Source organism: Empidonax traillii, unplaced genomic scaffold, assembly GCF_003031625.1.
Source record: "Empidonax traillii isolate 1590-97213 ecotype Southwest subspecies unplaced genomic scaffold, ASM303162v1 scaffold252:size1141739, whole genome shotgun sequence".
Lineage (NCBI taxonomy): Eukaryota > Metazoa > Chordata > Aves > Passeriformes > Tyrannidae > Empidonax > Empidonax traillii.
Genome location: NW_020955445.1, coordinates 675,403 through 690,472, shown reverse-complemented (window position 1 = coordinate 690,472; position 15,070 = coordinate 675,403). Strand labels below are relative to the sequence as shown.

At 37.4% G+C, this 15,070-nt stretch overlaps 1 protein-coding gene across 1 annotated transcript in view; it reads right to left on the bottom strand.

The window, feature by feature from the left end:
- Positions 1-513: 513 nt before the first annotated feature.
- TRHDE (thyrotropin releasing hormone degrading enzyme) overlaps positions 514-15,070 on the bottom strand; it is a 201,032-nt gene continuing 186,475 nt past the window's right edge. The window contains exons 16-19 of the mRNA XM_027889092.1: positions 9,748-9,915; positions 9,069-9,209; positions 2,936-3,017; positions 514-1,063 (exon numbers count right to left, since the gene is read on the bottom strand). Coding sequence (XP_027744893.1) covers positions 920-1,063; positions 2,936-3,017; positions 9,069-9,209; positions 9,748-9,915 — 535 coding nt within the window. The 3' untranslated portion in view covers positions 514-919. The remainder of the gene's footprint in view (positions 1,064-2,935; positions 3,018-9,068; positions 9,210-9,747; positions 9,916-15,070) is intronic.

The following is a 15,070-nucleotide window of genomic DNA, read 5'->3' as shown; positions in this document are numbered from 1 at the left end:
CACTATCAGCTACAAAACTTAGTACTACACAGATTGGGTAACATGGATGACCCATTGTGAGTATCCCTGCCTTGTAACATAGCTGAGAAGAGGTGGTTCGTGGATTTTGTGAAATCAGTGTGAAGTTCCTGTCCAACATGGCACGCATTCACAGCTAAAACTACACTGTTTTACTGATCAGCAGTGAGCAAATATATATGATTATAATGCAAGGATGATGTCCTTCTCATTTTCCCCTTGTAACCCCCTCCTCACCCCTTTCTCTTTCTCCTCTCTGTCACTATTTTGCTTATTTAAATATAGGAATATGGAGACTGCAGGTAAAACTGGCAACTCCAAAAATGAGCTGGCATCTTTGTAATCATTAGGAGACAATCTGAGTGACAGATGAATTGGCAGGGAGCAGGAAAGTTGACTTTACGTCTCATACTGCCCCAAGCTGGAAGCCTTCCACGTTTCCTTTTCCTTGCTTTCCTTTTGTTCATTGAAATACTGATTGTCGTAGAGTCTTTGTGCTTTGTATAATGCCCAACTCTGATGTAACTGGAACTCACATACAAAATGTGGCTGTTTACATAAGCATGCTAAAATACAGGCAGAGACAGTACAAGCATGCAAAAAATAGTCTATGAAGGGTTTTTTGTTTGTTTTTCTTCAACATTTACATGCACCAATTAATATCATGTTTGGTTCTGTACACTGAAGACTAGGTTTCACAAACATTCATGATCTTATCTGCTGAAAATCTTCTTGACAATTTCACAAGAGGTCAGTGTAAAAAGAAAAACCACAATGAAAAAATAAAAAATCCCTTATCCCTGCAATCTGATCTTGTCTTCATGCTTTTCATGTTGAACATTTCTAAAATGTCTCCTCTTCTTACAGTGTGTCATGTTAGATGGTCGGCTTAAAAGACAGATTAGTGTGTCAAGGATTTTCTTAGCCACTGGAATAGTTCTTCCTTATAAAGCCTTTGCCACCGCACATTGGCTTCTACTGTTTCCACAGCGCGAGAGAAAGAGACAGCAGCTCCCCCTTCATAACTCTTTATAAAGTTCTTTAGCTGGAAATAGAAGTTAACAGGTTAAATTTGCAGCACCTAAATAAAGCAAATATTTTCAGTGCACACAAGCAAGTCAGGCATTCAGGACAAACCTCCATGATCACTGTAGAAGTAAATGCAGTATTGGGTAGAAAGATTTAATAGGAAATGTAATAAGACAGCAGACTGTCAATTAGATGTGATGCAATTGCTTCACATTGCACTGGAAGATATTGACATGTCAGTGCTGGATCACATTAATATCATTACCTCCTTCCCTCCTACAGCTCAGCCATTGCACTCCGTAGATGGCTGCTCTACAATTTATTTCTACCTGAGAAACCAAACTGGGAGCACTGGAATTGCTTCTAACTAAGGTTTATTTGCAAATATCAGCAGAACGTAGCCCTGATGTCCTTTGGTTTTATCAAACTTCACAATATATAATATATAAAAGATCCATTTTTATGATATACTCTAGGTCAGTTATTGAAAAAAGGAAGGGATGGTTACAGTGTGAAGAGAATGGCAAAATAGCAAGTGGGCACTCATTTGACAATCTTTGAGTGCCTGGAACATATCCCTTCCCTTATGAGAAAACTTTGATCTTTTTCCTGCAGATTGAAAAGACCACTGCTGTGTTTTTGTGTATACTCAAATTGTAGCACCATCAACTGGATTAGTATAGCTAATGGCGGTGTGCTTTGAATTACTGTTCTTTTTAAGTGAGAATTGCAAGGCTGACCTGCAGAACAGATTCCATGTTATGTTGACTTGTATAAAATTAGGTGGCTTTAGCAACACTTATGAATAACTAGTGAATTTCTGTTTGCTGGTGACACCAAATTCACCTTGGTTATTAAATTCTGACTGCCACAAATCTCTTTGTGCATGGGCTCAAAGCTGTAAAAGGCTGATTCTGCAATTGTCTGATTCCCATCACAGTTAAAAGCATGGAAGGGACCTGGAAACTATCAAAATCAGACTTTACTTGATCTCTGTACTTTTTATACCAAAATGTTTACAAAAATTTAAAAGAAAGACCAGTTTCTTTAAGGGAAGTGTAAACAGGTAGCTTGCCAATGCTGTCATGGAGGTGGAAACTAACAGTACAAAAGGCTTCCCTGAGCAGGGCAGATACTCAAATCTGGCCAGCACTAGCATTCCCACCTGGGTAATTTTGAGGAAACCAGCTGCAGCCCTTCCCTAAGTTCCTGAGGCCACTAGACTTGAGTGCAGACAAGTGGTTGGATGCAAAATATCATACTGCAATCAGAGTTCAAGTAATGGTGATTGTTCTGCATAAGAACCATTGGATCCATTTGGGGCAAGGTTGAGCAGCTGCTAGGCAGGGCACAGCACAACTGCACAACCACCTCAGTCATGACAGATGTTAAGTTAAAATGAGAAATCTTTGCAATCTAAATAAGAAGTACTTTGCATTTACAACAAATTATTGTGGTCAGCATATTCAAGTTAACAGCTTTTCTCACATGGAAAATGCTGCAAGCAAGAGAAAAAGAGAGAATACAGTGGTAGCTTCTACTTTCAACACTGATGTTTTCAAGGGCTGGCCTCTGCAGCATAAATTAATGTGGATAGAAACATATCACCTTTAGTTTCTCAACCAACAGTCAAGAGAAAAAAACAAACCTCCATATCCAGCCAAGCACAAAGAGGTGCCTGCACAATCCCCCTTCTGACACCACCTCTACACACTTGTGTGATTTTGCAATCTGCTCCTCATCCTTGTGCTGTCCAACTGCATGGACAGTTGGGCCTTCAACTGCAGCTGAGCAACCAGAGTTTCTGGACAACTTTATTACCGATGCTGCCCGACCCCCTGCCTATGAAAAATACAGACCCACATGCCAAAAGTAATTTAAAATTTACCTCTCTTAGTTCTCCTTCAGTATTGAGGAATTCTGTGACCCCACTGACAAGCTTTGAATTCATAAATAATGCTTCTCCATACCTGCAAGGGCAAAAAGAAGATGCACAGAAAATTCGAAAGTAATCATCTGTAGGCAAGTGAAAAGGCATAGGACTGATTCTTGGAAATCAAGGAAATAGCACTGGAACTGGATACTGATATTTCAGTGGTTCACATTAGAACCCTAGACTGAGACCCTCTTGTAGGCTGAAATATTTGTAGTTATTTTAAGTCAGATGCTATTAAGCAGAACGGGCTTGACTACAGACACAAATGAGTGCTTTTGAGGAGGGGAGGACCACAAGAATACCACACACTTAACAGAACAGCTTTCCACATAATGGCACCAAAATACAGGTGCCAATGAAGGAGCGGAGCAACAACTATGGAGAAATATCCTGAGGAACCCTTCTAGCTGTACCATTAAAAGACACTTTTTGATATGCTGCAGCATTCTCTGCATTTTTTATTCATCCACCTCATCTACATTACAAATTGCCTCTCAGTAAGTGAACTGAATCAAATTTTATTGTTCCAGTACCTGATAATTAAAATAAATAATACTGATAGAGAATAATACTGCTAAAATAATCCCCTGGGCCATGATGTAGCATCTTCAAAGAACCAACCTGGAATGAAAATTTCAAAGCTTGGGCAAGGAATATTTATAGGATATTCAGCAACCATCAGCAACAACCTTCAGCAGACGGTTGCTTTGAAACTGACCATTCAAATCCTCCTGTTCATTTGCTTTTCCAAAAGTTTGTTTCATTCCTCCAAATGAAGCATCTACATCACTCCTGACCAGACTACTACTTAAGTCTTACATTTCACATTAAAATAGCTCGTGAGGTTTGTTGGTTTGTTGTGTTGTGTTCTTTTTTTTCTTTTAATCTCTAGCATGAAGAATATAATTCCACTGGAAAACCAAAGCAAGTCTTTTGTTCAAGTCAGATGTCATTCAGCATTGTAAAAAACATTTGATAAATAGTCATCCTTATCACCATCTGCACAGACGTCCAAAGCAATATCTAGCTAATCTGAACATGGCTGTTTTTAAGATAGAGAATCCAGCTCTCCTGTCAAATGTGTAAGTATTACCGAAAAACTTCACTGCAATCAAATTTATCTGGGGAAACAATTCAGTTCATCCTCCATTTTTACAAACTGATTCATAGAAGGAATTCAAAATTCAAAGTGAAAGGAACAAGCGCAGACACAATTTTCTGGTTTGCTTCTATTAATCCCAAATTAACCACCCTTAAATGCTTAGGTATTCTAAGATATAGTTCTTTCAAAGGGGAGAAGGAAAGAGAAGGAGAGAGATAGCCAAAGGGAGAAGGATATTAAGATGGAGAGGGAAGAGGACTACGTTCTCTTTCATAAGATTCTGCTTTTGGGAAGGTTTACACTATGTCGCTTGCTATCAAGCTTGTGTGAGGAGAAACACAGAAGTATCAAAAATCCTATTCCCTGACCACTAATACCTGAATTATTCACGGATATTTCAGCAAGTACATCTCTTTTCCCAAAACTTCAGTCACACTGGCATATACAGACATCCAGAGGCAAACATCTCCTATGGGAAGTATGGATTTCATGGTCCTTAAGCAGGTTTAGGCTTTCTAACAAAGCCCTTTATTATTACAGTCTCAGCTTAGACATAATTGACTGTTTGGAAAACTGAAAGCTCCTCTAGATGGGGTCTTTTTGACAAGGTTACCAATCCACTTCAGAGAAGCAACCTCATAAAAACAGCTGCAGGAGTTTTATTTTTCTTGCAGCCACCATAGCCACAGTGCAAACAAGAAGTAACAGAATTCCTTCGACTGAAAATGATACCTTCATGCATACCTGTGCTGATTACTGCCCATTAGGCATACTTGGTAAAAAGTCAGCCATTGATAGCAATCTCTGTACAAGCTCTGCTGGCAAAAATTCTAAAAGTGTCACCTTCAAAACAGTGTTTTGCAGATGTGAAACAGAAGAGTAAATTGGAAAAGTGTTTGGTCTTACAAGTGTCAGTCTTCTCACCCTTAACAGGAAAGACAATAACACTACAGAACCAGGACCTTACATGCCTGAACTCCCTGGAAACACTGTGCAGACACTGGCTCTCCACCTGCAGTTTTCCTTCTGTGGATGTAAACCTCCAGTGCTCCACATTTGTACAAGCTCTGCACTTGTGCAAACTCAAGAGGCAGCAAAGGCCATTTACTCCGGACAGATATAAATGCCTTCCCATATAGTGTCAAATATCCAAATGCTGACAAATGATTCAGCACTTCAGAATGAAGGAATTCTTATATTCAGTTGATGGATTAAATTTTCATGCACACACACACACGTGTACACAGGGTGAAAATACTTTAAGAGGTAGTGCATGCTCAGGTCATAAGAACTCAAGCATAGTATTTTCAGTTCTCTTTTTTAGAATTGTAGCAGTCTTAGTCCCACAGATTTCTTACTAAAGACTTGTTAGGTAACTCAAGTTTTAAGCCACTTTTATAAATTATATGAGTGATTTTGAAGACTTTATACATTATCAGTATGTTCTAGACAATGTGAATACAAGCATACCATAAAAATATGAAAGGTTAACAATATTTTGTGGTAATTCTAACTCCTTGACATGCTGTGTTTAAAAGTAAGAGGCAATAGCATTATAATTCAATTCCCCTCAGCTATTTCATATTACTACCTGAAACATCAACACCTTTTGTAATAAATTAAATGGAAAATACCACTGAGATATGACCCTATTAAATTAATTTTTTGTGCAAGGTGTTTTAATTTTAAATCAAATTAAATAATAAATTATAATTGTAGAAAAAGGATGCCTTGGGACAGAGTACACTTCAATCATAGAACCATAGAATGTTTGGAGTTGGAAGAGACCTTAAAGGTCACCCTGTTCCTATTTCCCCGCCATGGGCAGGAATATCTTTCATTAGACCAGGTTGCTCCAAGCCCCATTCAACAGTACCTCACCACCCTTACATTTTTTCCTATTATCTAATCTAAATCTGCCCTCTTTCAGTTCAAAGACATTACCCCTCATCCTATCACTAAAAAGTCCTTCTCCAGCTTTCCCGTAGGGCCCTTTCAGGTACTGGAAGGTGCAACAAGGTCCCCCCAGAGCCTTCTCTTCCCCAGGCTAAACATTTCCAACTCTCTCAACATGTTTTCTTAGAAAACATACTCCAGCCCTTGGATCATCCTTGTGGTCATCTGTGGCACTCTCTCCAAGAGGTCCATGTCCTTCTTGAACTATAATTCCACAATAAAGCTTGCATTTTAAAAATGTCCTAGTTTTGTGAGCTTAAATCAGAAGACTAATCATAGAATCATAGAACATTAAGGGATTGGAAGGGACCTTAAAGATCATCGAGTCCCAACCACTCCTGCCATGTGCAGGGACACCTCCCACCATAATAGGTTGTTCAGCCTGGCTTTGAACACTGCCAGGGCTGGGTTATCTACAACCTCCCTGGGTAAGATGTTCCAGTGTCTAACCATCTTCATAGTAAAAAATTTCTTCTTAATATTTAACCTAAATTTCTTCTCTTTCTATTTGTACCTATTACTCTTTGTCCTATCACTACAGTTCCTGACAAGAGTCCCTCTCTGACTTTCTGTAGGTACCCTTCAGATACTGGAAAATTGCTATGAGATTTCCATGAAACCTCTTCTCCAGGCTAAACAGCCCCGATTCTCTCAGTTTGCCTTTGTAGGTGAGGTTCTTCAACCCTCTTATTGACTTTGGGCTTTCCTCTGGACTTGCTCCAACAGTTCCATGTCCTTCTTATGTTGGGGACACCAGAACTGTACACAGTACTCCAGCTGGGGTCTCACAAGAGCAGAGTACAGAGGGAGAACCACCTCCCTTGACCTGCTGGCCAAGTTTCTTTTGATGTAGCCCAGGATTCGATTGACTTTCTGGGCTGCGAGCACACACTGCTGAATCACGTTGAGTTTTTCACCAACCATCATGCCCCAGTCTTTCTCAACAGGGCTGTTCTTAATCCCTTCTCTGCCCAGCCTTTAGATGTGCCTTGGATTGCATGACCCAGATGTAGGACCTTGCATTCTATCATGTCATTGTTTCACTGAACATTAAGGGGCAAGGTATTAGACTAATTCCACCCTCTCATTTCACTTAAAAGGTTCTAATCTATGATTACAAAACACTGTTATTTTCAATTTATATCACATATGTACAGCTTGAATTAACTATTTCATTCCACTGCATTGAATCTTTCAGTGATCAACAGAAACTCAACTGGATGTCACTTTCAGAAAAATCAACTGCTACAATCTTCTTGGTGGCTCTACTTATGTTTGGAGATCAAACTGAATGAAGACAACACAAAAACAGCATTGGGCAAAGAAACAGACTCTGTTATTTTCTCATTTAAAAAAGGACCATAAGTTTTTTGATAAGATCTTGCTGATTGTTAAGAATTCAGATTACACAGTGATGCATTCCAAGCAAGTGAAATAAATACAATTCAAATTCTAGGTGAAATCAAGCTATTTAAAATTAAAACACAAAAAAGATTTGGTATGTGGCATAGTTTTCTAAATATTGCCTGCTTGTCTACACTGCTTAACCTTGTCCACATCCAAAATCACAGGTGTTAGCTAGTTTGTCAGGTGAACAGGCTTGCTAAGGCAAGACACGACTACTGCCTATGTGTTTGCAGCAATACAGACTGTGACAGCTTTACGCCTAAACTCTGTATAAATCCCTGGAGGAACCTGAACAATTATTTGGTATCTGCACTGGGTTGCATAACAGTAATGCATTTGCCATTCATTTTCCATGTAGAGGTCCAACTCGTGGAATAATCACACCAGAAGCAGAGAATTCTTAATTTTTAAACTCTTCAGCACTCTTAAAGCTTTTCGGAAATGGCTGTCAAAAAGTATGCTCCTGCAATATAAACTTTCAAAACCAATTCCAGCTCAAACCTATTTTCCCAGCTGAACTACTTCTAAAATACCACTATACTAAAAATATTACCCAAACCAGCACAAACAACTTTCTGAACTTTTAAGAAAGTTGCTCAGTATCTGAGTTTCCTTGACGCTGTGAAATCTCTAGAAAGTTTGTGCCTACATTCATCAGGTACTGGGATTTAATTCCTTAAATACAGCATCTTAAATATACCATTTCAAATATTCTGTGGTACACTAGTTGGCTCCTCACAAGTCCAGAATGGAATGTATCTCCAATACCTTTCCTGCCAACACCACAGGAGTGGCCTGGCGCGGAACGTCTGAAATTCTTGGATACCTGACTTTAAGAACCCAAGCGTCACTTAAGTTATGGTCCCTTCTAATCTGTCAGAATCAGATAAGCTGCTGTGCAACCTTTCAGGCCCTCAGGCTGTCCCTAAAGAACTAAAAAATTTGTCCTTCATTGAATTAATATAAAAATCTTCACCAAAAAGCATTTTAAAATGTTGACTGGGCTTCTGAGTAGGAGCATGTAGCACTTGTTCAAAGAGAAAGAGAAGCAGGTGTAAGAAGGAACCCCATCCCCTTTCTGTTCATCTATTTTTAATTCAAAATGTTGCTCCTTTATTACCTGATACTCACCTGAAACACAGAGTGGAAAGAAAAGGGGTGACACTACATTAGCATCTTTTTGAAAATGGAAATGTTTCAAATGGGTTTGGTGGTTTTCTTCCACAGTTGAAATAACATTCTTAAAAAGATTACTTTTTCTACCAGACTTAAAATCAGTAAAAATGCTTTGGGAACTGCTGCTTTTTATCTCTGTAAAAGTAGAACTGCAGCACTTGACATATAGATAGAATTCATTATCATAAGCACAGACAGAATAAAGCAATATATATACAGATGATTGGTAAGAGACAAATATCTCTATGCATGTGTGTGATAATCCATGAATAAATGCATTTGTGACCTATATGTATGTATTTCATATTTAGAGACATCTCTATTTATGAATTAAAAGAGAATGGACTACATCCAGTAACTTATATGAATACACACATATACAATACTTACGTGAATTATATCAAGATAAGAAAATGAAAATAAATTTAGATGTTCTATCTTTACCTAGCATTCAAAATTTTCCATTTTTCTCTGAAAAATTTCCAAGCAAGATCCCTTCCATGTGGATTTCGAGCTACATGGATTATCACATCAATTGCATCCTGATCCAGGACAACTTCTGAGTTGAGAGACAAATTCAAAAGTCTAGTGGGAGAAACAAAAAAGAAATCCAGCTTAGTTTCACCAATACACAGTCTAACATAAGCACATCAGAAAGCTCTCAGAAAAAAAAAATCTCTGTCAAATAATTTGTTTAAGTCTCCAAGTGAGTTCAGTGGTTTATTTCTATGATTCCAAAGACTAAACGTGTTTATGAATCAGAAAAATCTTGATGTAAAAGGATCTAAGTATAAGGTGAGTGGAGCTTTATGTGTGCATTTTTAGGAAATCTCTAAGATTGGTCAAGACTGATCAAGATGCTTAAATGATACGCTAACAAAAAAATATCGGCAATTACAGGATTTCAAACATTTGCAATGAAGGTAGGAAAATCTGGAAGTGAAAAGATATAATATGCATCAATTTTTATACATAATAATGCAAAAGCATAAGAAGATTTAAACAGAGAGTAAGTCTGTGCTTGAAAAGCAAAGTTCTTTCATTTAGACCAAACCTCAAGTGATGATCCATAAATTTTGAAGCGATTAATGGTAACAGATTCAGATATAAAACATTTTTGTACCTGTTGAGCAAGTTTCTGTCATCACTGCAAGTTAAGGCTTCTAATAATATTTTCTTTTCAGACACTGCTGTTGTAGAATGAAATTTCATCCAAATGAACTCCCATACATCTTCATCCATCAGTGAAACTCCTGTACAGTAGACAATGTCTCTCACATTGAGTGGGATTCTACAAAAGAAATCAGTAATAGCATTGTGTTAAATAAGCAGCCTCCTGATACTGGAAACTGAGGAGGAACATTTATGAGACTTCAATGTGCAACAGTAATCTTTCTTTTGAAAATTACACTTGCATTTCTTTACTGCCACCAACATCTTCCAGGCCATCCTAATGGATGCATCCTAATGCGTAACACATGCTTACCATTCTTTTCATAATGCTGTCATGTTGGCAGGAGACTAGAAAACATGGTCATATAGTTCATCAACATATAATGTGCCACATAACCTACAGGTAACACAAGCTCTTTAAATTAGTATAGGATCTTATCATTCTCTTGCTGGGCTCTGTGCCAAATCTGCTCTTCTTGTCCTTAGTGTGGTTTTAGAATAGGAGCTGATCAGCCAGAAACTCCTACTTGCTTGTGTTGAAAAGTGATCCATCTTCATATGGTAACATACAAGTAAGGAAGAAAGTTCTGTGACAGTGCTACTTAAACAAGGTATTGTCAGGAGGGAAGAAAACAGAAAGACCTGTACATTTTTTTTCAGCATATTAATACCAGTACAAAACCAGCTATGCCATAAGGTAGTTGTGAACTGTGATTAGTGCTCAATTAATATCAACTCAGACTACAGCTGAATGACAGCTTCTTGAAGCCAAATTCAGACTGGTATAGTATGTGCATATGTACCATTTTCTTCTAAAAAGATCTCAGCTGAGCATTCAATATCCTACCCTGCTTATGTTTCTTATACAAGCATAGAAGCTGAAACTTCTGTGAGCTAAAGGGTATTCCTACAGGTAAAACTAGACATTTCTCAGAGGAATATGTTTCTGATTTTCAGGAAAAAAACACCTTCTTTTTGACAGTGAAAATTATACCAAAACACATTATACCAATAACGGCTGGGCTGAACCACCTCTGGAACTTCATATGCAAGACCTCTTTAGAGAATCTAGAAGTGCATAGAGTTGCTGTTAATGTCTGTATAGTAATACAGCAGGACAAAAAATTAAATGACTGCTATAAAACTTGACATCAGAATACACAACAGAGGAGAAAAAAAAAAGTTACATCAATACTTTAATTATAAGAGGATTTCACCAAAGTCTCATACTATAGACATTGTTAATCCCAGTCAAGAACAAAGAGGTTCTTCTACACCTATCTATTAATTTTCCAGAAAAAAATTCCTATATTGAAATGGAAAAAGACCTTTCTTTCACTCTGTGATGAATGCCTTTATCAAAAACTCAGGCTGATCTCTTTGGCCATGCCTGAGTCCCTGGAAAATGAAATCAGTGTGGCTTTTTGGCATTTCAAAATTTTGGTTCCTCTTCAGTACCTCAGAAGGAAGCAGACAAGGTAAGGGACCATATACTGATGGTTGTGAAGGGTTACAAACTGTTGCTTCCACTCTGGGTTAAGTGGCTCCAACAACCATGATGGATTCTTAAGAAAAAGAATAAAAAGAATACGTAGCTAAACTGAGGCAAAACTAAGGGGAAATAAGTGCACTCCTACTACTATCGGCTGAAAAACTTCAGGGAACTTTTGCCTCCTGCATTTTTTTTATGCTTTCTCTGAGCAATAAAAAGTCTTGAGGTTGAGGCTTTATTCGTATTCTCTGATTTTAGAAAACAACTGATTTTAGACCCTCAAAATGTACTGCAATGAAACACCACAAACTACTCTTGTGAGAGGCTGGTAATCAGGACTGTATACAGGGGGATTCTTCTTGTGGAAATGAAAATTGTTTATGAAAAAAAGAACATCCCCAAAGCAATTTCTCATTGCACCAAATGAGAGTCCTCTAATTGAATTTTCTTCATTTGTGGGGATTTTTGCTTTCTCTCTCTTCCAGTCCTTATAGGAGTGTATTTCATCTCATCTAAAGAGTTGAAATCTGAAATCTCCCCAGTCTACACAATTTTTAGTATTATAGCTTCATGCAAAATGCTGTCCTAAAATTGCAGTTCCAAGGTACTAGATGTTTGGAATGTTTGCCCCTTGTATTAACTGAATCAAGTGGATAAAATTACCATTGTTTCAATACTGCTTAGGTAGTAACACTGCAAAACACAACCCCTTGTTATATTAAACTTTGTCTGGGCCTTCAAGGTTGCTCTCATTTTTAAAGAGCTAATATGATTGATGGATACTTCAGAAGAATAAAAATAAATGCCTCTGAGCATCACTTTAAATGGCTTTTATTTGAATACTGATCCAATTTATTTAACTTTATTTTTCTTGCTTAAGAGATACGATGGTGAGAATGAAACATGTAGCTAGCAGAGCTCATTTAAAAATTAAACACTTTGGGAAAAAAGTTAAAAATTAAACAGTTTGAAAAAAATTAATTAAAATCGTGCTGTGCCTTTACAGGCTTTTTTTTTCAAGAGTGAATTATAAAGCTCTACAGTGAGCTAAGAATAATCTTCTAAGTTATAATTAATTGGTACATACTTGCTCCTAATTAAAGTATGTTCTAACAATTGAAGATACACTTTTAAAATTGGACCATAATTGTTTATCTTCTGGGCAAATTGTGTTCTAATTTTTTAAAATGTAAATGCACACAGTTTTGACAGTTCTTTGATTAAGTAACAAACTTCAACACCATTTAGGGTAGTATTTGACAAAGAAAATTAATCAGAAACATTATTTTTGCAACAATTTAACATTTAACTTGAACCTATTTTTCTTGATGACTATATTTATAGTCTTGTTTAATAGGTTACAAGGCTCAGATAAGAAATAAGAAAAAAGTATTAGTACTTTGCTGGCATATCTTTAATACAGATTCTAATATAAGGAAGAAGACCACACAAAATTTATTTTTTAACACATCAGTCCCAAATCTTACACTCTCAGTCCCTATTACAAACTCCAGGCGTCATGCTGTTGGCACCACTGTGCGGAGAAATGGGATGATCCTCTGTCATAGTACATACTCAGTCTAGAAAGAAAGGGAAGAATTTCCCCTTGAAAATTGAGGCACAGAGCTGTGATGGACTTGACATTCAGGTGCCTGTCACACATTGAATTCGGGGGACATAACTGAGGATGAGGGTACTGAGGGTGTCTGTCTGGGGCAAAACTGTGCATGGTCCTTGTCCTGTGCTTCAAAGCTTCAGGTATCATAGAGGTCTGACAGAGGCAGGCAGAGAATACATCATCCCTCAAGTGATGGTTACTTTTACTGTTCCTTTATGTTCCTATCACAGATAACCCATAAGTGAACGTGCAACTAGCACACTCAAGCTCTCCAACACTGATTTTAATGAGTGATGAGTTAAGCACTTCTTCATGAATCTCTGAGTAAATATGCCTTGTTTTGTCCATTCTGGACAGTTCTTGCAATAAAAATAAAGTCCTCTCTAATCAGCTGATTTGCAAAGTTGTGGAGAGATCATTCCCGAATGATTGGAGAATAATCTTCCTAAATTCTAAGGAATGCAAATTAATTACTGCTAATACATAATCACTACATATAGGCTCATTTTATTGTGATGACACATGGAAGTCAGAAGGTAAAAACACTACCTAAACTAGCTGCCCCATAAAGCCCAGTTTTGTCTTTTGAGAGATGAAGTCCTCTTTCTATTTAGACATACACCCCAGATGGTCTTTCAGAGCACTAAGTCCTTGATTAACTCATTCACTCAACAGTGTTTTCTTCCTCCTTAAACAGTTTTATTGACTTAAGAGCAAGATTCTACTCAAATGTTGTAACAATCTATTAATTATTAAATCACTTCAGCAACATTGGTTCACATTAGCTGGCACAGCTCCAGTAACATTTCAAAATGCATTAATAGCTATGCCTGAATTTTTTCAGTAATTAAAACTGCTAGGGGTTGAGAAGGCAGAAGAACGGATTCATTTTATTGTTTTACATTTATCAGACACTCATGTGTGAAAAAAATGAAAATAACTCTCATTTTTTCATGCTTGCTGCTAATGATTTACAAAAATAGCTGGTGGGCATCAAGCCCTTGAAAAAACCTAGTGCCTCTTCCAAAAAACTGACAAAAATAATTAACCTGTTGGCCATGTTCTCACAAGTACTTCGGTAGGTGGTTAAACTTAAGTACACTTACAAGTTATTGCAAGACTATAGCACTACTGTGTCCATGTGAAACACAGCAATAAAATTACCGATTTCAAGTAATTAGAGAGATAATGGAGGAGGAATAGGAAAGAAAGAAATGCTCCTCTGGAAAACCACTTTTTTTTCTATCACCTAAGCCAGATTTCATTGAAATTACATCAACTAATGACTGGTAATTTTTTATCTACTACTCCTTCAGATTTATGGAGAGTTTCATGAGAGAGACATGTTTCATGGAGAGACATGTTACAGCCTCCCATACACTTCTGCAATTGTTTTTCTGGTGGCATTTCCACTGAGTACCACCAAGTAAGCACACTGCCAATTCAGGCTGGTGGATGGACATGAATCTGTTATTCCTTGTAGAGGAAACACAAAACCTGAATGAATAAGTAGGAGGTTCAGAACTTGCAAATTAGGCTTGTTGGTTATCACTGTCTTTCAAATCACGTGATGGAAGACATCTTACTTCATTACTTACACCTTTCTTAAGACTGATAAAGAATTAACAGTGTTCCTAACCATCACAGCAATGTACAAGTCTCTGTGATGGCAAACAGAACTCACATTAATACCCTTTAAAAGATTATATGAGTATATAGTGTGCAATCATCCAAAATCCTGATTTCATTTTTTAGTAACCAAAAGTGCCTCATTTGTAATGCAAATTGACATAAAGATGTGTTCTGACTTGAAGCCCACAGATCAAACAGGAAAATTCATAGTTTATTTTCTTTCCAGCAATCTCTGGCCCTTACCTCAGCATCCCAAGACTTCTCAGAACAATCTGGATAATTAGAGATCAGCACAGATTTAAAATATCTATATTTGCATTCAGGATTGTCCATCAGTCTCTATTTCTCTTCATTCATGGAGACAAATGCAAACTTCATTAACCTATGGGCTACAGAATCGATGCTGACTTTAGTCTTACTCAGTGCAGCAGCCTGCACTCCACTGCAAATTTCATTAAACCTGATCAGAGCGCTTGTGATGGAAGATTAATAGTAGAAATAGTAAAAACTGCATTAAAGCTAAAATCACTT